Source organism: Elephantulus edwardii, unplaced genomic scaffold (genome assembly GCF_000299155.1).
Source record: "Elephantulus edwardii isolate Elephantulus edwardi_28Jun2011 unplaced genomic scaffold, EleEdw1.0 scaffold00082, whole genome shotgun sequence".
Taxonomy (NCBI): Eukaryota; Metazoa; Chordata; class Mammalia; order Macroscelidea; family Macroscelididae; genus Elephantulus; species Elephantulus edwardii.
In genome coordinates this window covers 11,489,091-11,511,520 of record NW_006399832.1, presented here as the reverse complement: position 1 = coordinate 11,511,520, position 22,430 = coordinate 11,489,091, and the positions used below count along the sequence as shown (strand labels likewise).

At 36.8% G+C, this 22,430-nt stretch overlaps 1 protein-coding gene across 2 annotated transcripts in view; it reads right to left on the bottom strand.

The window, feature by feature from the left end:
* XRCC4 (X-ray repair complementing defective repair in Chinese hamster cells 4) overlaps positions 1-22,430 on the bottom strand; it is a 326,363-nt gene that overhangs the window by 123,760 nt on the left and 180,173 nt on the right. For both annotated transcript variants that reach the window (XM_006889867.1, XM_006889866.1), the window contains exon 6: positions 18,475-18,619. In XM_006889867.1, coding sequence (XP_006889929.1) covers positions 18,475-18,619 — 145 coding nt within the window. The remainder of the gene's footprint in view (positions 1-18,474; positions 18,620-22,430) is intronic.

Here is a 22,430-nt window from a genome sequence, read left to right as displayed (position 1 = left end):
TTCAGTAAAATCTTGCTTGCATGTGAAATAAGTGAAATTGTTCTGTAGTTTCCACATTCGGTTGGGTCACCTTTTTTTGGCATAGGAACAAATATCGATCTCTTCCAGTCAGTTGGCCAAGTGGTTGTTCTCCAGTTCGTTCTCTCTATTTAATCTTACATAGATTAGGAGGACAATAACACAATGGGTATATGAATATAAAATTATACTGAAACAATGTATCTATTATGATGAAAAGATATTTATAATATATTGATATTGTTGTTATGCATGTGGAGTCAGAACCCTCCAGGTGGGTTCAGATTCTACAGCTGACCCTCCAATGGGTTTTCAGAGGCAGTAAATTAAGTTGTCCAGGAGGAGATGGGAGCAGCTGGTGGATTCAAACTGTGTGCTTTTAGGTTGGCAGTGCAACTCCCTACAACTAAAACACCAGAGCTCCCTTTATAATATATATTTACATTCTTGAGAAAGGTAGTCCAGTTGAAGATGGGAATTATTGAACAATATCATTAATATCACACACAAGGAAAATTTTGCTGAAGATAAAACATGTTGTCCCAAAACACTGACAAGAAACTTCCAGAACTTCATGCCATTTACAGAGGATATAAAATAAGCGATATCAATGCTGACGCCAGAAGAATCTTGACTAAAAGCAGAAAGATGTCTGATTGTATTTTATTGGTTTACAAAAGTCTTCAATGGTGTTACTGTTATGTACCATTGATTCAGCTATGACTCTTAGCATCCCTACAAACAATGGCTCTGAATCTTGCCCGATTCTGAAACAACCTCACTATATCCAGTGCATCTGATTGACACTGCTGCCCATCTTTTTGAGGATCTTCTCTCTTATGCTACCTTCCATCTTTCCAAGCAAAATGTCATTCTCAAGGACTGGCCACTCCTGACAATGGGCCTAAAACATGTGAGCTGAAGTTTCACCATTTTTGTGTTGTAGGAGCACCCTGGTTTCACTCTCTGTAGGGCAGACCTGTTTGCTCTGCTGGCAGTCATGGGATATTCAATACTCTTGTCCAGCACTACAATTCAAAGGTATGGATTTTTCTTCTGTCATCTTTTGTCATTTCCAGTTTTAAGATGCATCACAAGCAACAGAAAAGATCATGGTTTGGATCAGCTACTCTTTATTCTTTAAAATGACATCACTGTTCTTTAATACCCTGGGGAGGTCCTTAACAACAGATTTTCCCAGTGTAACTCATCTTTCGGTTTCTTGACTGCTGATGCCAAGGGCTGTGACACAGCAAATGATATATAATATTCTGAGGAATGGGAATTCCAGAGCACTTATGATTGTGCTTCTGTGGAACCGTACATAGAACAAGAGGCAGTTTGAACAGAATAAGAGGATACTGTGTGATTAAAAATCAGAAAGGCATATGACAGGTTTGTTTCTTTCACAATATTTACTCAATTTATGCTGAGAAAATAATCTGAAATGAAGATGTCTTTGAACTAAGGTACTGGCCAAAAGTATTAAATAAACCATGGACTTACAGAAGAATAAACAAATCAGTTTTAGAAGTGCAGTCAGAAATATCTGTACTTTGGATATGTGATCAGGAGGGATTTAGCCAATGGAGAAAGACATAATCCTGGAAAAATAAGATTAGAAAAAAAAAAGAGTAAAAAGAAAATGCCTCAGAGAGATGTACTGACATAGTAGCTGCAACAATGGGCTCAAAGAAAGCAGGGATTCACTCTGTAAAATTAAAGTCACTAAGAGATGGAACCAACATGTCAACCTAACAACAAAACCATCCTCAATTGGAATTGGATCACTGTGGCTCTGCAGGATGCTGAAAAGCTGTTGCAAGCATAACTTTGTCTTAGTAGCCAGGAGAGCTTGATGCTTGTAATTGGTTTATAAAGAAAAATGCATGTAATGTGCAATTTTTTCCAGAATGGTGGTGTAAACCTATAAAAAGTAAACATGAATCTTTTCTAGATCCAGGAAGATCATGCCTTCTCCAAACTATGTAAGTGGACGATCTGCAAAACCTGACTCGCAGCTGAGATATGCCACTTCATTTCTTACTCTTTTAGTCACCTGGATCATAAGAAATTATGTAACCTTGGCTGAGAAATTTATTCTAAGAGTGGTAAAGGTATGTTTGTGTGGGTCTGTGTAGTTTTATCTATCCCACCTGAAATATTATAACTACACAACTCATTAAAAGGAAACTTTAAAAGAAGCTATGCTAAGAAATCTACCTTTTTCTCATTGTTTAAAGATTGATTCAGAGAGAGTATACAGTTAAATTCCTTTCCTACAGTCCAAAGAGCAACATCTGTGAAAGCTTATAGTATAATATTTTTAAAGGCTGCTTAGAACAATATGTTCAAACTGTGTTTTCAGAAGACATTCATCACATGTAAGGTTAAACGTTGTTCATGGGCATCTGCATTAGGAATGTGATACATGATTTGCCTTGCTATTTCAAAAAACAATACAAAGATATATGAGTGGTTACTTGTACTTTTTGTCCAAACTGTTTCAATGGTTTTCATCTTGTTGTTGAGAAGATGTTGACTTGTTTCTTTGTGGGGTGTGTTGATGCATCCATGCCACTAAATTCTCTTAGAAAATGACCTTACTGCTCCTAGTAGGGCCAATAGTAGGATAAACAGGAAGTCTCCTCACTAAGAGGATTATGAAGATGAGCTTTGGGGAGAATCGCATATACACAGAGCAATTTTGCTAGTGACTCACTTTAATGCCAAACATTGCATGCTTATCGTTGAAAATTTAATTTGGGTGGGTGTGTTGGAATCAGTGAGTTTGGCTAAGGTTCAGAGTACTGTACATAGATAGGGCCCCTATCGGTCGTGAGTGACTCGCTAGCACGTAACAATAGCAACAACATTATAATGTATTTTTAGGAGTTCATATTCATATTCTTTTGTAGAACATGGTCCTTTGTATCATTAACATACCTTTTACTTTGGGGCAAAGGGGTGCCAGATTGCATGAAGATGTTACAAGTAAATACATTTAAAAATAATGATTAAATTAATTCCAAAAATTAGTTACTGTGAGGTTCTTCAGAGTCCTGTATCCATAAATTGTCAAAGCTTTTATTAAGGGTAGGGGGACTCAGTGGCACACGGGAGATGTATGCTTATTTTCTTGTGTATGTAGCATTTTGTGGACAGCTTTGATTATGGATCCTCCTCTAGACCACCCCCCCCACCAGGCTGTCAAGCTTGTGGTACTGCAGTGACTAGCATATTTCTGTGATCTTGGAAGCTCCACAACAGGCTCTGTTGTTTGAGCTTTTTGTTCTGTTGTTTTTTTTTTTTTTTCATATAACAGCAACAAGCCCATCCATCATGAATAGGGTTCAAGGGAGCTTCCACACAGAGACTAGACAGACACACCTGGTGATCTACTCCAAATAAATGACTAATGAAACTCTTACGCATCATGAAAGAATACTCACTTGTTTCCTTTGGACATTATCAGGCAAGAATAATTGCTAGAGGAAGATGTCATTAGGTGTCATTGATTCAACTATGATTCACAGCAACCATATGAAAAACAGACCAACACTTTGCCAGTTTGATCTCCACCAGCCCATTGTTTCAGGCAGTATGTCAATCCATCTCCTTTGATCCCCCCCCCCCCCTTTTTGGCAGATCCTCTACTTTTTCCAGCATAATGTCACTTTACAGGGATTGGTGCCTCCTGATGACATGCCCAATGTATGAAGCAAAGTTTCCCCACTCTTGTCCTTAAGGAGCATCCTGTGTGGATTTTCTCCAAAAGAGATTTGCTTGTTCGTTGGACAGTCCATACTCATTCATTACTTTTATAAAACCACAATTCAAAGGTATTGATTTTTTTCCTCAGTATATCTTACTCATTGTCCAAGTTTCATATAAATATGTTGTTGTTAGATGCTCTTGAGTTGAGTACAATTCTTAGTAACTATGAACAACAGATCTGAAACTCTGTCCTATCCTCATAATCTCTGAGATACTTGAACACACTGCTTCGGTCACTGGGTCAATCCATCTTGTTGAAGGTATTCCTCTCTTTTGTCAACCCTCCACCTTTCAAAACATGATGGTCCACTCAAAGAAATAGCTGCTCCTAGCAATATGCCTTAAGTATGTGAGATGAAGCTTTATCATCTCCACCTCCAAATGAAAAATACCATGGCTCAAGTCATATGCACCATCATCTTTAAACTTACATCCTCGAGGGCTCCTCAGTACTTTAAAGAGACCACTGACAGCAGATTTTCCCAATGCAACATGTCTTGCTTTTTGACTGCTCTATCATGGGTGTTAAATGTAAAACCAAGTAAAATGGAATTGTTGACAACTTCAGTCTTTTCTACATCTGCCATAATGACAGCATTATGGTCCGGTGGTGAGGATTTTATGCATTTTGGTTTTCTGGTTTCGGGGGTGAATTTTTTTTTTAATGTGGAGATGTAACTAATATAGAATGCTAAGATCTTTGATCTTCTTCAGGAAGTCCTTCAAGTTGGCTTCCTTTATCCAAGCATGGTAGTGCCATCTGTATAATTCAAGTTGTTGATGAGTCTTCCTCTAATCCTGATGCCACATTCTCTTTATGTAGTCCAGCTTCTCTGATTATTTGTTCAGCATACAGATTCACTAGGTATGGAGAAAATACACAACCCTGATACACACCTTTCTTGATAGTAAACCATGCAGTATTCCATTGACCCATTCAAATAACTACTTCTTGATTCGCATGCAGGTTTTGCATTAGCAAAATTAGGTTTTCTGGAAATCCCTTATATCCAATATATCCAAAGTTATCTATAATTTATTATGATCCATATACTGTCTTTGTAGATCAATAAAACACAAGTTCCTCTATTTTCTGCTTTCAGCCAAGATCTATCAGACATTAGCAGTGATATCCTTACTCCCATGACCTATTCTAAATTCATCTTGGATTTCTAAAAGTTCTGCTATGATGTATCCATTTAAAAATAATCTTCTACAAGATTTTACTTGCCTGTGATATTACTGTTCAATAATTAACATATTCTGTTGGATCACCTTTTTTTGAAATGGGAGCAAACCTAGATCTCTTCTAGAGCACTGGAAAAGTAGTTGCCTTCTAAATTTCTTGGTATAGATTAGTGAGCATACCCAGAGATACATCTCTTTCTTGAAGCACCTAAATTGGTAATCTATCAATCATCATTGTTAGATGCTACTGAGTTGAGTACAACTCATAGTGACCCTATGAACAACAGATTTGAACCCTGTCCTATCCTGTGTCATCCTCACATTTCCTGACACACTAGAGACCACTGAGGCTGTCAATGTGTCAATCTATCTGGTCGAGGGTCGTCCCTTTGTTTCCACTGACCCTTCACCCTTCTAAGCATCGTGTTCTTCTCCAAAGAGAATAGCCCCTCCTAGCCACATGCCAGAAGTATGTGAGGCAAAATCTCATCATCATCCTTATCTCCAAAGAGCACTCCAGCCACCCTCTCCAAGACATATTTGTTTGTTCTTTTGGCAGGCCATTCCATGTCCAGTGTTTGTTCTCCAACACCACTGCTCAAAAGCATGCATTCTTCTATCATTCTTACTCATTGTCCAGCTCTCAGAAGCACAGCAAGCGATCAGAAAGATTATGGCCTGAATCAAATGTACCTTAATTCTCAAGATGACATGACTGTTTCTCAATAATTTGGAAAAGGTTGCTGACTGCAGACTTGCCCAGTACAAAACATTTTCTGATGTTCTGACTGATGGTACCAAAGGTGTTGATTGTGGGTCCAAGTAAGGTGAAGTTTTAAAGTTTCTATTTTTTCTTCATCTATCATGATGTTTCCTGTAGGTCCAGAAGTAAGAATCTTTGTTTTCTTGACATTAATATGAACTTCATATTAAAGGGTACATTCCTTGATCTTCTGCATGCCCCATGTGTTTTCACAGGGCCCACCTTCTTGAATAATTTGTTCAGCATACAGACTGAATAGGTATGGAGAGAGAATACAACCCTGATGCACTCCTTTCTTAATTTTAAGCCACGCAGTGTTCCCCTGCTGTGTTTGCACAACAGATCCCTGGTCCAGGTATAGGTTTCTCATGAGCACAATTAAGTGCTCTGAGATTCTATTCTCAATTATCAGCCACAACTTGTTAGATTTGACACAGTTGAATGCCTTGCAATTGAGTCTATCAATTATGGGGGTCTTATTTTTTGTGAATGCCTTCAGTGCAGCTTAGACATCTTCCTTCAGTACACTTGGGTCATAATTGCATGCTACATATGGTTCTGCATTGATCAATTCTTTTTGGTACAGTAATTGTATTTCTCCCATCTCATCCGAGGTCATTGTCGTCTGTGCTGTCCCTCCACTGTTCCAAGCTTGATATCCCTTCAAGGACTGGTCCCTCCTGGTCATTAGTTCAACATATGTGATATGGAACTTTAAAATTCTTGCCTCCAAAAAGCAGTTTTGTTTCATCCTCTCGAAGACAGACTTATTCGCTCTCTTGGCATCTCATGGTATGTTCAATACTCTGCTCCAGCACCACAACTCAAGGGCATTGACTCTTTTTCTGTCACCCTTAGTTATTGTCCAGGTATCTGATGCATAGCAAGTAATTGTGAAGACCATGTCTGAATTAGGTGCACCTTAGTTTGCAGACTGATATTGCTCTTTGGCACTTTGGAGAGGTCCTTGACAGCACGTTTTCCTAGTGCTAACAGTCCTAATGCTAATTTCCTAATTAGTCTTGATTTCCTGAGTGCAGTGTGGAGCTGACCAAGCTGAAACTATTAAGAACCTCAATCTCTTCTCCATCCATCATAGAGATTCCAGTTAGCCCAGTGAGGAGAATCTTTGTCTTCTTAATATTCAGCTTCAATCCACATTAAAGACTACAGTCCTTGACCTTCTGCAGCAAGCACTTCAGGTCCTCTTCAGTTTTAACAAGCAAGGTTGTGTCACATGCATAACACAGGTTACTAATAAGTATTCCTCCAATCCTGATGTCATATTCCTCCTCATAAAGCCCAGCCTCCTGAATGATCTGTTCTGCATGCAGATTGAAAAGATACAGAGACAGGACCAATCCCTGACATATACCTTTCCTGATTTGAACCAGGCAGTGTTTCTTTGCTCTGTTCTGAGGACAGCTTCCTAGTCCAAGTATAAGTTTTACATGAGTACAATCTAGTGTTCTGGAATTCTTATTCTTCTCAAGGCTAGCTACAATTTGTGGAAGTATTTGTTGCAGAAGCTCAGTATCAGCTGTGAAAACCTGGCCAGGTGCTGACTTTGGAGCAGACCATCAACTACTCATATATACCAAATTCAAACTGAAGCTAAAGAAAGTTAAATTAAATCAACAGGAACGAAAATTTGACCTTGAGTCTATTCCACCTGAATTTAAATGCCATCACAGGAATAGGTTTGAGTCCTTGAACACTCACACATGAAGACTAGATGAGTTGTAGGAGGATGTCGAGAATATCACCCATAAAGAATGCAAAAGGTCATTATAGAGACAGAGGAGGAAGAAAAAGACCAAGAAGGATGTCAAAAGAGACCCTGAATATGAATATTGAACTAGAGTGCAGAGAAGCTAAAGCAGAGGAGATAAAGCAGGAAGTTAAGGAGCTGCATAGAGAATTACAAAGGGTTGCTTGGAAAGACAAAGCAAAGTATTATAACAAATTGTGCAAAGAGCTGGAGTTGGAAAATCAAAAGTGACAAATTTGCATAGGATTTCTTAAGCTGAAAGAATTAAGAACAAATACTTAACAATGCTATGGGCAGTATAGTGAATGATCCAGAAACATTAGAGAAGATGGAAGGAGTACACAGAATAACTGTACCAAAAAACAATTTGCACAGAAGAGTGACACAAAAGATAGAAGACTGACACAGAAAAAAAAATCATGAAACAACATATGATCAAGAGGCAATGATCATGAGAGAAAGTTCAAGCTGCTCTGAACTACTTGGCGAAAAAAAGTCCCCAGGAATTGTGGAATACCAATTGGTATATTTCAACAAACAGATGCTGCCCGCTACATGTTCACCAGGTTGTGCCAAGAAATCCGGAGGACGATTACCCGGCCAACTAACTGGAAAAAAAAAAATCCATGTTTATTTCCATTAAAAAAAAAAGTGATCCAGCAGAGCATGGGAATTATGAAACAGTATCACTAATACCACACACAGGAAAAGTCTGCTGAAGATTATCCAAAAATGAATGGAACATTGACAAAGAACTACCAGAAATAGAAGCCAGGTTTACAAAAGTCTGTGGTATTAGGGACATTTTTGAGCAATAATATCTGGGAGGCACTCACTCTCAGCATAATCAACAAAACAATATAAAAAGAATAGGCTCTTCCCAAGGATAAAGCTCTACAGGCAGAAAGGAGAAGACAGATTAATGGAAATTTGAATTAGAGCAGACAAGTAGGAAATGTGCTATTACCGTAAATAACACTATAAAACAAAATGTGTTTGAATAATTGAATTAAAACCCAATTCAACTTATAAATATTTATTCAAATCATAATTTTAAGAAACAAAACCAAAATAGTTATTTTCTTATCCAAATACAGAGACGTTCTAAAGCTCTTTGGGAAAATGGGTTTCTTTATATAATCCTGTCTTTGACTTTCTTTGTATAAACCTAATTTGGATGTAATCTTGAATTAGTGCACTTCTTTTCCATTTTTCCTGCTGTCTGAAATTCTGATTTCAAGACCAAGTCCTTATTTTTAAGTTTCTGGTAAGAGTTAGGCAAACCTTTGTTCAAATGCTAATCCCAATATCTCTTGAAACAATTTTGCTTTCCAGACAGACACCTACGGAAATGAGAAACAGAACAGCTAGAAGAAACTAAAACAGAATTTGTAATTGAAAAGAAATGAGCTGAAATAGTTGAATATGTGAAAAGTATTAATTAATTAATTTAATTTTAACATTTTATTGGTGATTATATTAACTAACTGCTAATCTTAAAAAAAGCTTTAAAAAGGTTCACTTTAGCCAAACAAATTATGAGTATACTAGGCAACTAATTTGTTGAAATAATCCAACTAATTTACTTGGCCACAATGATTTATGGCATATAAATAGAATGTTTTCAATATACTTTTTATTTACTGATATGAACAGACTAGAACCTGTTTTTTACAAGCCTTTTTTAGGATGTTAGAAAAATCAGTAAGATCCTTTCAATTCTTTAAAAAGTTTTAAATGAAAAGTTCTTCCTTAACTATCATATTGTATAATAAAGACAGAATGGTGCAGAATAAGTAAAGATTCTACACACACTTGTTATTCATAGGGTTATAATGAGTTGCAGTTGACTGGACTGCATATAACAATATTAAAAATTTAAACAGTGTCTAATGGAAGATTAGTGCATTGCTATTATATATATATATAGTGTGTCTGTGTGTCTATGTATATACATAAAGCATAAATGTGGAGTAAAGGGTTTATTCAAAGTTACTTTCCTAGCCATTACCTGTCTTTGCCATGTGAATGGGCAGGAATATGCAAATAGGACAGGTTAGCCTATCCACTAGGGAATAGGCTATCTCACCAATGCACAAGGAGATTGGTTAGTCTTGATAGTAAATTGAGCAGATCCAGTAGCAAAAAGAAGAAATCTACCCCACAGCAAAGAAAAAGAAGCAAGAGAGCACAACTCGTCCTTCAGGACCAGAGTAACAGCCAAAGCCAATGAAACAGAGGACCAGAGAACTAACATGAGAGGGAGCTGACTGCTGCCCCTCACAGACACAACCAAAGCTAAGTTAAGAGCCTTTGTTCAAGTTTGTTGGAAAATTGGGGCTGGGATGGAGTGGGAGAGAGCCAGTATTAGCAGGGCTGAGAACTCTGTAGCACTAGCGTAAAGTCGCAAAGATCAAGGATGAGGCACCCATGAGCACATTTCAGAAGCTGTCTTGACTATATTCTGCTATTAACCTGGATTTTTACTTCCCCAATATGTTTCTGTGTGGTCTGTGAACTATTAAGTTGGATTTTAAACCCAGCAAAGTAGTAAGACTGGTGTTTAGATGATTAGAAAGAGATAAAGGAGTTTGGGGGACATGTTTGACCTCATGGGAAATGCTTTAATGTTGCTGATGCTGTTGACAGGAATAGTTATCCTCTGTGAAGTCAGTAAATGTCAGACATGGCTATCCCCATGAGACCCTTGCTCATTATATTGTATATTAAGAAATATGCCAAGTCACTGCCATTGAGTCAGTTCCAACTCTCTGTAAGGTTTCTGAGGCTGTTAATTGTCATAGGAGGAGACTGAACACCTTTCTCCTTCAGAGTTATTGATAGACTTTAACCATGGGAAAAGATGGGCCTTTGAGTTATCAGCACAACATGCTATGGATTGTATTACGAGAGCTTCCTACATATATATATATTGCATACATACATACAAATACACATATAAAAAAGTGTTTTTACAACATTCCTTTTTACACTCAAGTTTTCAAGTGATGATATTAATAATGTATAGAAACATGAAAATAATTTTACAAGTTCTGCAGTCTTTGACAGCTGGTACACTATATTTAATATATAGAATTAGAAAGACATACCAAATAACTCCAGAAATTATAACTTCAAGCAATGAAAGATAGTAAACAGTGAGGAATGTACAGCATATGGTAATGGTGAATAATAACACCTCGTGTTGACGCTAGCTGACAGAACAGGATGAGTGTTCCCAAAGCACAATCATATTGTGAAGATTAGTCACACTGAAATTGTTAATGAATATTTATCAATATATAACAGATTCAAGGATTTTAGAGTCTTAATAAAAGCGGGAAATCATCAAGACTCCAAAAATATTCCTGTAACAAGCATGTTAATTTTTTTTTTAAAAAAGGCAAAATGGCAGTACAATTCTGCACCTCAGGACTGCTAACACATGCCAATTTAAGCTATTATCCCTGTGAGTAGTCCACATAAGTTTCAGTATGTTTTCAATTTTCTCATTTCCTGTGTCTCAGAGGATTGAACATTTTATTATTAGGAATCCAAAGTTGTACAACATTAAGCAGTTTGAAACTAGTTTAAAAAAAAAAAAAAAGAAAGAAAGAAAAAGAAACTGTAATAGCTTTCCAAAACCCACGCTGAAGCAATGCCACTTCAGAGCGACTCTCCATCAGGGTTCTGGGGCTGTAATTCTTACTGGAGGAGACTGCCCATCTTTCTCTTTCAGGGCAGCTTGTGTATCTGAACCTCCAGTTAGCAGGGCAACCAATGTAGTCTACATCATCATAGCTCCCTTTGCTGTTGCTTGGTATTGCTGAGGCAAGCACAACTTATAGCAACCTCTGGCCAACAGATGTGAATCCTGTCCTATCCTGTGGCATTCTCATCTCTGATACACCTGAGCCCACTGTTATCACTCTTATATATTGGTAATTCACAATATGGGTTAAAAAGTAATATGAAAAGAGAGTGAAAACAGAAGAGCTTTTTAATATGAGAAACAGAAATTCTATGCAATATGTGAGGGAAAACCACATTATTAACATAGGCCACACATGCCAGCCTAGTCTGGCCTCTGAGTGCCAACCAGTCTTGTCTCACTCCTTGTTTCCCTTGCTCATTCTGCTTAACCACACTCATAGGCTTATCTTGGCACCACTTCACAGAGTTTTTTTCCTGCTTGAACAGCCTTTCCTCTACTATTCTCCTCTTTATACTTCAGACTATGTCACAGATGACATTTCCTCAAGCCACATCCTCCTTGTTGTTTCCCCTAAAATCTGAACTTTTCAAAGACTGCAATGATATGTCAATGAAATAATAAAAGTAATGTTTGCCACCTTGGACAAATATTGCAAGCAGAATGGTATCAAAGATTCTGTGTCTACTGTTCTGGTGGCCAAATGAGTAGGTAGCTGTGCTGCTTACCCAAAGGAGGCACATTTCTAGGGGTATAAATCCACTAGTGGCTATGTGGGAGAAAGTGCTCTCATGCATTTTATAGCCTCTGAAAATCCAGCGGAGAGTTAGCTATGAATGAGTTCCAGCTCAACAGCAATGAGTTGATTTTATTCACCAATTTACCCCTAGTGCTCAAGATATACACATCTGCAGAAGGAATGAATGAGTGAATGTATGAGGAAAAGACTAGTCACAATTATTCTTTTCTCATTAAAGCACAAAAGATCTACTGTGCATTTCTTTAGTTAATGTAAAAAAATGACATATACAATGAATACAAACTATAGAGGTTATCACAGGGGATAGAAGGGATAGTGTTTGGCACATGTTTGTTAGGGCTTGTCAAAAATGTCTGAAATTCTATATATACTAAGATGTGAAAACAACTGCTTCTGACACACATTCAATAAGATATAACTGTATACTATCTGGTAGCTTAGTGGTAAGATGCTGCACCGCAATCCTGAAGGTATGTATTCGAATCCACCAGCTGCTCCATGGGATAAAGATGGGCATCTCTCCCTATGTGATTAACAACTGCCTTGGAAAACCCACCGGAGGGTCAGATATGGTTTACTTCCAACTTAATGGTACACAACAACTAATAATATACCATGATAATACGAATGATGAAATCTATAAAATTAAATTTTCTGTGAAATATTTTCTTTATAATTTGCTGTACAGTTGTATGCTGTTGAAACAACTGTGACATACAGCATCTCTATATGACAGAACAGCCTCATCCTCATAACTCCCTAGACTGAAACTTAGGCATCTGATCACAAAGTGTTTTTCTCCTTAAAAGTTGTTAGTGGGTTGGAATTGCCAAGATTTTGATTAGCAGCTGACTACTTAAAGATTGCACCATTTTTTCTTTTATCAATAAGAAACATAAAGTTGGTCTATATATTTTCAAAATTTTTTCCTAGTTAAACATGGCTAAGAACAGAAAGGGAGTCTGAGTGCACAGTATGCTACCTAAGGCACTGTTAATGGAAGGTGAGTGGTTCAAATCCACCAAATGCTACATAGGACAACAATGAGATAACCTCCTCCTGTAAAGATACACAGCTCAGAAAGCTGATGGAGAGTTCCTATGAATTGGAGTTGATTTGAGGCTAGTATGTTTGGACTTTCTTTTTTTTTGTTTTCTTTTAAAGGAACTAGAAACTTGAATAAAATAAAAAATTCCTTTTTACATAGAAAATTCTTTTAAGTGTTTAAAATGTTATCCATTCTTAATCATAGTCATCTGGGAATACTTCTATTAAATATCTTTGGAATATTTGCAGAAACTTTGCATATGCATAACACAAAGTTTGGAACACAGACTTAATGCCTTTGGAACATATCTAAGTAGTTCATATACTTTTAACAAGAGTACAAGTGATTAGTGCTCAATTAACTACTAGCCAAAAGGTTGGCAGTCCAAAGTACATCCTTAAAAATTCTCTGGAGCAATTCTACTCTGTACATATGGGTTTGCTGGGTTATGAGAGTCTATAAAAAAAAATCAACCACCACCACCAAAAGTTTATTATACACAGTGATATATTATTTAAAAGAGAAACATTGTGCCACCAAACAGTTACTCAACAGTAGTGACTGTTTAAAGTTGAATTAATAATTTAATTCAGTAAGACAATGATAGGGAACACTGGCGGCCTAGGGGCAAGAAGCTGCGTTGCATGCAATCTTGAAGGCAGGTGGTTTGAATCCACCAGCTGCTCCATGGAAGAAGGATGGGCAATCTCCTACCATGTGATCAACTGCCTCTGAAAACCTGCTGGAGGATCAGCTTTGGGAAGGCTGTGACTTGACAGCACAACAACAACATGATGATGATGTTAATAATAATTGTTTGTGTGACTAAATTTGTTAAATTTAAATAACTCATCTGATTAAAACAAGCTTGGAAGCAGGAGTGGCATTCACTTCCGAAACAGCCTGACTCTGGAAAGCCTATAAACTTGGAGAAACAAAGTTATGCAAGTGTTCAGGTCTTTGGTTCATAGGGTTGCTATGAGTTGCCTATGACTCGGTGGAATTGAACAACAACAAGTAAAATCATCTAAGTAAAACTCGGAAGGGCATATGCCAGGGATGTGTCTTATCTCCATATCTTTTCAATCTATATGTAGAACAGATTATCCAGGAGGTTGGGCTCTATGCGGAGAAATGTGGTGTCAGGATTGAAGGAAGATCTATCAACAATCTGCGTGATGCAGATGACAACAACCCTGCTTGCTGAAACTGAGAAGGACCTGAAGCACTTGCTGCAGAGGGTCAAGGACTATAGCCTTCAATATGGACTGTAGCTCAATATCAAGAAAATGAAGATTCTCACCACTGGGCCAATTGGCAGCATCAGTATGGATGGTGAAGAGATTGAGATTGTTAACAGCTTTAGTTTGCTTGGCTACACAATTAACATTCCTGGCACCAGCAGCCAGGAAATTAGAAGACAAAATCCACTATGCCACTCAAATTAAATCTATCTCTGTTAACCCACTAATAAAATAATAAAAAATAATAGCTCCTCATCATATTATTGAAAGATGGTGAACAAGATGTGTAAAGAAAAGCTTTTGGCAGGAAAATTATTAAAATTTTACACTGTAGGCACTATGCTAGGTACAGTGAGTAAATGAAAAACAAAAAAACCAAAACTCCATAACATATTTGGTTCCGACCCTTGAGTTTAGAGTACAGTTGAACATTTTTTTCAAATTGACATTAGATTAAATCTTATTATGCACACAGAAGGTAGTATGCTGCTTTCCTATGTAAGTCATTCAATTTTATCTAAAAACTGTTCCACTAAGTACTAACATTCCCATTTTATAAGGCTTTGATTTGTTGTTGTTATGTGGTATCAAGTCACCTGCCACTCAAAGCAACCTATGTATAAGAGCTCTAAGCCCTGCTCTATCTGTGCCAACCTCATAATCCCCAACACACCTATTACCACTACCCCAATCTCTGAATTGATCCATCTCATTGAGGGTCTTCCTCTCCTGTGCTGTCCCTCCACTAACATGCTGTCCCTCTCCAAGGACCAGTCCCTCCTTGCAACATGCCCAAAATATGTCAGATAAAACTTCAGAATTCCTGATTCCAAGGAGCAGCCTGGCTTGACCCTCTCCAGGACAAACCTGTTTGTTCTCCTAGCAGTCCATGGTATATTCAACACTCTTCTCCAGCACCACAGCTCAAAGGTATCAATTCTCTCTCTATCAACCCTATTCACTGTCCAACTCTCTGATGCATAACACGTAATTGCGAAGACTATATCCCGGATCAGGAACACCTTAGTCTCCAGCCTGAAGTCGTTGTTCTTCCAGTACTCTTGAGAGGTCCCTCACAGCTGACTTTCCCAATGTAATTAGTCTCCTGATTCCTGGCTGCCGTTACCAAGAGTATTGACTTTGGAACCAAGTAAACTAAAACTGTTAACTGTCTCAATCTCTTCACCATCCATACTGATACTGCCAATTGGCCCAGTGGTGAGAATCTTTGTTCCCTTGATGTAGAGCATCAATCCATACTGAAGGCTGCAGTCCTTGACCTTCTGCAGCAAGCGCTTCAGGTCCTCCTCAGTTTCAGCAAGCAGGGTTGTGTCATCTGCATAACGCATGCTGTTGATGATTCTTCCACCAATTCTGATGCCACATTCCTCCTCATACAGCCCAGTGTTTGGATGATCTGTTCTGCATACAGATTGAAAAGGTATGGAGATGGAATACATCCCTGCTGGACCCCCTTCTTGATTTTGAACATGTAGAGTCTCCTTGCTCTGTTCTGACGACTGCCTCTTGGTCCAAGTATAGGTTTTGCATTAGCACAATCAAATGTTCTGGGATTCCCATTCTTCTCAGAGTCAGCCATAGCTCGTTCTGGTCCACACAGTCAAAAGTCTTTGCATAGTCAATGAAGCTCAGATAGACATTCTTCTGGTATTCTCTGCTTTCTGCCAAGATTTATCTAACATTTGCAATAACGAGTCAAGGCAAAAAAACAACAACCCACCAACACTGAGCTGATTCCAACTCACAGTGGCCCCATAGGGCTAAGGAGAACTGTCCCATACTGCCAAGTCTACCCCTAGGGAAGCAGCTGCTAGATTTAAATCACAGTTTATTTGGTTAGCAGTCAAGCACTTCAACCACTGTGCTAACGTGCTCTTCTTAGGGACTATCAGGGCCTAAATATCCTACAATGATGAAGTCTCAAAACACACTGCTGTTAAATTGGAACAGATTGAAAGCTGATCTTTCAGCAGTTTTTCAGAGGCTGTAAATCACACAAGAGGAAATTGTTAACCTTTTTCTTGCAGAAGGGCTGGCTCCTGGATTCAAATTGGCAGGGAGAGGAGTTTTCAGAGGCAGTTAATTACACTTGGGCAGACTGCTCATCCTTCCCCCTTGGAGCAGCTGGTGGATTCAAACGATGTGCCTTCAGCTTCTTACCACTAGGCCACCAAAGCTCCCTAAATACTCAGCAAGCAGATATGAATATATCAGCGTTTGCTGAAAATGACACAAAATAAACAGTGATTTGATCATCTAAAGTGCTAAAGGAGCACAATATTAACTGTATGCATGTTGAGCAACTAACACATTGCCTTCATTTAAGGAGCAAATTCTGTAACGTGTATTTGAAAGCTGTTTAAGTAATACACAATATTGAGAATATATTAGTAATTTCAAAGTCTCACATTTAGTAAATATCCAGGTTGTGAAAGATTGAAGGATGCAGCTTTTCAACATCAAACCAATATATTTCTTTCATCTACCATATTTTTAATTCTTTACCAGATAAAAGAATTAGACCAAAAGTTTTAGTACATTTTGTTTCTAGCATGCCTGGCACAGATCACTCATTACTCTCTTCTTTAAAACTTTAAGAACTGATATACAGAATTTCTGTATATTTCAAAACAACTGAAATCCTCCCCCCATATTCATATAGATAGTTTAGCATGTTTAATGTTTGCAATATAGAAATTGTTTTGTTCATTATTTGAAGAGATTGAGACAGTAAATGCTAAGGAAGGTAGGATAATGAATACAATCCAATGATATATACACTTTAGTAAGAATTTGACTATTTCTGGAATTTGCATGATCATGTACTCAAGGTATAGCTATGCACCTAAGGACAGTTTAAATGCTTCAGGCCAGCTGTAGAGAATAAAAACCAATGACAGACAGACAGACAGACAAAATAATTTCACCTTTTCCTATTTTAACTTTAACTTATAAGTACAGTATTTTATCATTTAATAATTATAATCCTGCCTCCTGCTTCGCAGGCTTTAAGTTTCCAGAAGGCATGGATTATGTCTGATTTTCTAGCCTCAATAATTTGTATTAGAAAATATTTTACTCTTGGGATTCTTCTAACCTTTTAAAAGTTCTTCAGAACCTTAAGAGCTTTTATTTAAGTAGATTAGATTGGTCATAATTAATATTAAAATGGAAAACTCTGAGATGTAAAAAGCTAACCTAAGATAACAAAAAATAATTATGTAATTAACATAACTATTATTTTTATTGGAAAAAATGACTAATTAAAAAAAATGAGGACCTTTTTTCTTATTTCTGTAAGCATGTTCCACGATGGCTTGATTTTTGTTGTTGTTAGGTGTCGTTGGGTCAGTTCATTACTTATACATTCAATCAGTTAGAGTATCTTTAGTTAAACTGTATAAAGGTTATGGAGCTTCACAGAGGTATATGACGGAAAGGACAATCTTTTTAATAGAATTTTAGGAGTTCTTTAAACTGGGGTACTACATTATATATTTTGCTAACTTAATGGAAAAATTAGGGAAAAAAATAAATTCTAAGGGCACAAATGTGTATCCAAAAACAAATGGCACATTCATTTTTTCATTCAACTGACAATATTTTTTATAAGTGGTCCTTTTCTTGTTTGACCACAATGAAATGGTAATTATTCACATTTCTCAATGTATTCAAACTAAACTTGGATATATATTGATGACACACAAAAGAAAGAGTAAGCAAAGGTACAAAGCATATGATTTTAAATTTCAATACAAAGAAATAGATGACAAAAGTCATTTTATTGAAAAACAAAAACAAACAAAAACCCACAAAACCATCACCAAGCATAATCAGATCAAATGCTAATTTGAATGCAATATGGGTTTCTGTTAAGCAGCAAATTAGACTGAAACACTTTAGTAAACAAAAGTGGATTCTAACATTTTTAGTATCCTATATGTCATTTCTAATTAATAAGAATCACAAAAATAATTTTAAAAATATTTTTAGTACTTATTTAGTTATAAATAGGAATTAACTAAACACTACAGCAAATACACAAACATTTTACAGTTTAAAAACTGTAGTTTTATTTCTTTAAAAAGGTTTTAAGTAGAAATAGAAATAAAAATTATATGCTTAAATTTGTAAGTCATCTTATTATTAGGATAAAGAATAAAATAACTCACTTTTCTTCTTGAAGCTGATGTTCCTGGGAGGCCATTTTTGGTTCTGTTCCAAGATTTTTCTGCATCCGCTGCCTTCTTTTTCTACTTGGTGCAATATCAGTGACATCAGGACTTGAAATAATGGAGTCATCTTTTCTTAAAGTGCCTAAAATTATATTAACAAGCTAAGTATTAGCATGCTGTTTCATCACCGACATACATGATATGAGAACACAATAAAATCTGTGAGAGCCAGAAGTCATTGAAACTCCTTGATTTTCTGAATTACATGTTTACCACCTTACCAGAAGTTCAGATGGCCTGCTCGTAAGAAGTTGCCTGAAATCCCTAAGACATGTAGTTTGAGTCCACCAGTTGTTCGAGATTAGCTGCCTCTGAAAACCCAATGGAGGGTTGGCGAGGGCTCAGTTCTGACTCTATGGTACACAACAACAATAACCACCTTACCAGCACACAATCTCACTTTTCTATTACTATTTGTAGAAAATATCTGAGTTTCTCAATAATAAGCTTCTGCCTTACAATAGGACAATAGGCTCTAGCTTCCAAAAGTTTAACAAAATTACTCTTCTAAAACTATATGTAGATTGAGTAAGGCTAGTCAAGTGGATAATGTGCAATACTTTATCACTAATCCAAAATATAAAAGACACTGCACAAAAAGAATAATTTCACCAAAATAGTCTTCGTTTACCTTTGTTTACTCAATGCACTGTTAGGGAACTCTGGTGGCTTAGTGGTAAGGAATTGCACTGCCAACCCAAAGCCTTGCAGTTCAAACCTATCAGCTAATCCTTGGGAGACAGATGGGCAATCTCCTTTCCTGTGATATTCTGAAAACCCGTAAGAGGATCATCTATGAGTTGGTTCCATGGGACAGTCAACTATGAGCCAGTCCTGACTTGACGGTACATAAAAACAACAATGAAATATTTCTAGTTTAATTACAATGACAGAACTGAATACAGGTCTTGGAGGCACCTGTTAACAGTTGCTTTGAAAAAAACCCCTGCTATGAAATATATTATTATTCTATATTAACTAATATCAATTATACTAACACTAGTAATATGGAGCAAATAAAGGAAACTTCTGCTAGTGATTCAGAGATAATGTCACAGACTTTTGGGACAAGTGGAAGCAACAAACAAAATAAAAATGTAAGAAGACAGTAACTGATATCTCTATATTGGCTAAACCATTAAATTACACCTAAATGTACTTTGTTTCATGTACTTGAAACAAAAGCAATGACTAAAACTTTGTCAATCCCTAGTCCTTTATTCTATATAAAAAGTTACGGATAGTTTGTTAGCAAAAAGCTCATAGCCCTGAGAGCAATATTATAGGTACTTAGTTATTGAAATATTATTTTTTTAGTTTTTAAAAAAATTTTTCTACTAGTTTATCTACAAAATTCGAATAAAAATTCGAACAAATTCTTTCAATTTCCCTCACCCCTCAAATTGTACAACCTGATGATTAATCGCCTCCTCCTCCTTCACATCCACATTCCTCTGCTTCCAGCCTCTCCCACCCCTCTTGGATCCTTATACTCATTTTACAATAATGGTTTTATACAATATTTATCCTTGTAGGACTGAGTTAATTCACTCAGCATAATGCTCTCCAGTCTCTCCCAAGTTAGGTACTAATTTACAAAATCACTGCTCCTGCGTACTGCATAGTATTTCACTGTGTAAATGTACCATAATTTTTCAATCCCTTCACTTGTAGTTAGGCACTTGGGCTGTTTCCATGTTCTTGTGATGGTGAATAATGTTGCTATAAACACTGGTATACAAATCTCAGTTTGTGCCTCTGTTCTCATATTCTCAAGGTATATTCCAAGCACTGGAATAGCTGGCCCAGTTATTGAAATCTTAAGAACTGAGACATCACCAATAAGCGAAATGACCATGGAATGTGTTTTATTGGTAAAAAGGAAGTTTGTAAACTAGTTTCATGAATACTGCATAAAGGCGCTTAAAAGTAAAATTAAGGATATGCAAGACAGATGGATTTGCCTAATATTATTATGATTCACCCAACCATTGTATGGAAAGGTACAAGAATCTAGTGAGGCTAGAACATTGATTCTTAGGGATGATATTCCACCCTAAATAGTTAAATGGCTCTTCATCATGTCATGGACTCTACACGATTGTGGTTGCTTGATGCTAGCAAGAAGTCAGACCCTTGACTTTGGAACCCATAGATTTGTCAAATGTGAACTTGTATAAGAAGTGGTGATTGGAACACCAAAAAAGATAGTGTGATGGGACTTCTTCAAGCCCATTTAAGAGGAACATCAACAGTTTTGTTCTTATTTGCTAAAAAAATACTGCACTTAAGATTGTCTATATATATATACCACCACAAGACAAAGGTAAATAACCCAACTGAAAAATGGGCATAAGATATGAACAGACAATTCACTAAAGAAGACATTCAGATGGCCAACAAGTACATGAAAAAATGTTCAAAATCCTTAGCTCTAAAAGAGATGAAAATCAAAACAACTATGAGATATCTTCTCATTCCAGTAAGAATAGTAAAATTAACAGAACAGCAAACATCAAATACTGGTGAGGTTGTGGAGAAACTGGAACCCTTGTGCACTGTTGGTGGGAGGGTAAATGGTGCAACCACTATGGAAGGCTGTATGGTACTTTCTCAAAAAGTTGCAAATAGAAATACCATTTGACCCCACAATTCCACTACTGGGAATATACCCTAAAGAAACCATACCCACCGCCCAAGCAGATATATGCACACCCATGTTTATTTTGGCTTTGTTTGCAATAGCAAAGAGCTGGAAACAACCCAAATGCCCATCAACAATGAATAGCTAGAGAAGCTTTGGTATATTCACACAATGGAATACTATGCTGCATTAAAAAAGCAAGGAAATATTATACAAAGTGAATGACCCTGGAGGACATTATGCTGAGTGAAATATCTCAGTCACAAAAGGACAATTGCATAGGGCCACTGTTGTAAAACGGGACTGAAATTGGGGTTGAGGGAAGACTGAGAAAGAGGGGATAATGTATACCGCATTGAAACAGATGAGGGTAAGAACTATTTAAAAGGGATATATAATTAGGTATTATTGTCATGAGAGTCCAGAATGAAGGCTGCACAGTGGAGACTTGAGGGGAAGGATTGTATTGAAAGATTTTTTTTCTTTATTTTTCAAAGAGCGATTTGAAGGGAGAGGGTGGCCAGGGAGAAAACTGCAACAGTGAATGAATGAAAATTCTAAGTCTCTGTAAACTTTCATTAAAATTAATTAAAAAAAATATTGTCTATATATATGTTGCAAAATTTATTCTGAACCTTTTGGGTGCAGTTACAAGAGAGTTGTACTACTAACCCAAAAGTCATGGTTCTATGGTGATGAAATCTACCAGCAGTGCTGTGTGAGAAAGATAGGCAATCTCCTATTACTTGATTTACAGCCTCTAAAAAATCATTGGAGGGTCCGACGTCAATTATTTCTCTGACTGGACAATGCACTTATTTTAGTTTATTATAGTCAGATCCCAAAATAATGAAAAGAGTAGTCTAATCTTCCCACACTTCAAACTTTTTGGTACATGTTACTATTTACTTCAAAGAAGCTATGAGTTGTGTAAGACCAAATGTGTTAAGTCAGTTCACAAAACCATTTTTAAGCCAATTTTTTCCCTACAATTAAAATGCAGACTCTAAAACCTTGGCATGAAGATAGAGGGCTAGCTATATATTCTAGTTACTGCTTAAATAGAATTTCTCTTTCTTTTTTTATGCTTTTGTATCATGAAAAATAGTTTGTCTCTCAGTTTACTTGCACTTGTAATAACATACTTGAATAGATTCTATTAGCCTAGTTTTGTTTTTATGGTTTATAATAACTGGCAATGTATTGGCATAGGATTTCCATGGTTGAAAATTTTTACACAAGATTGACA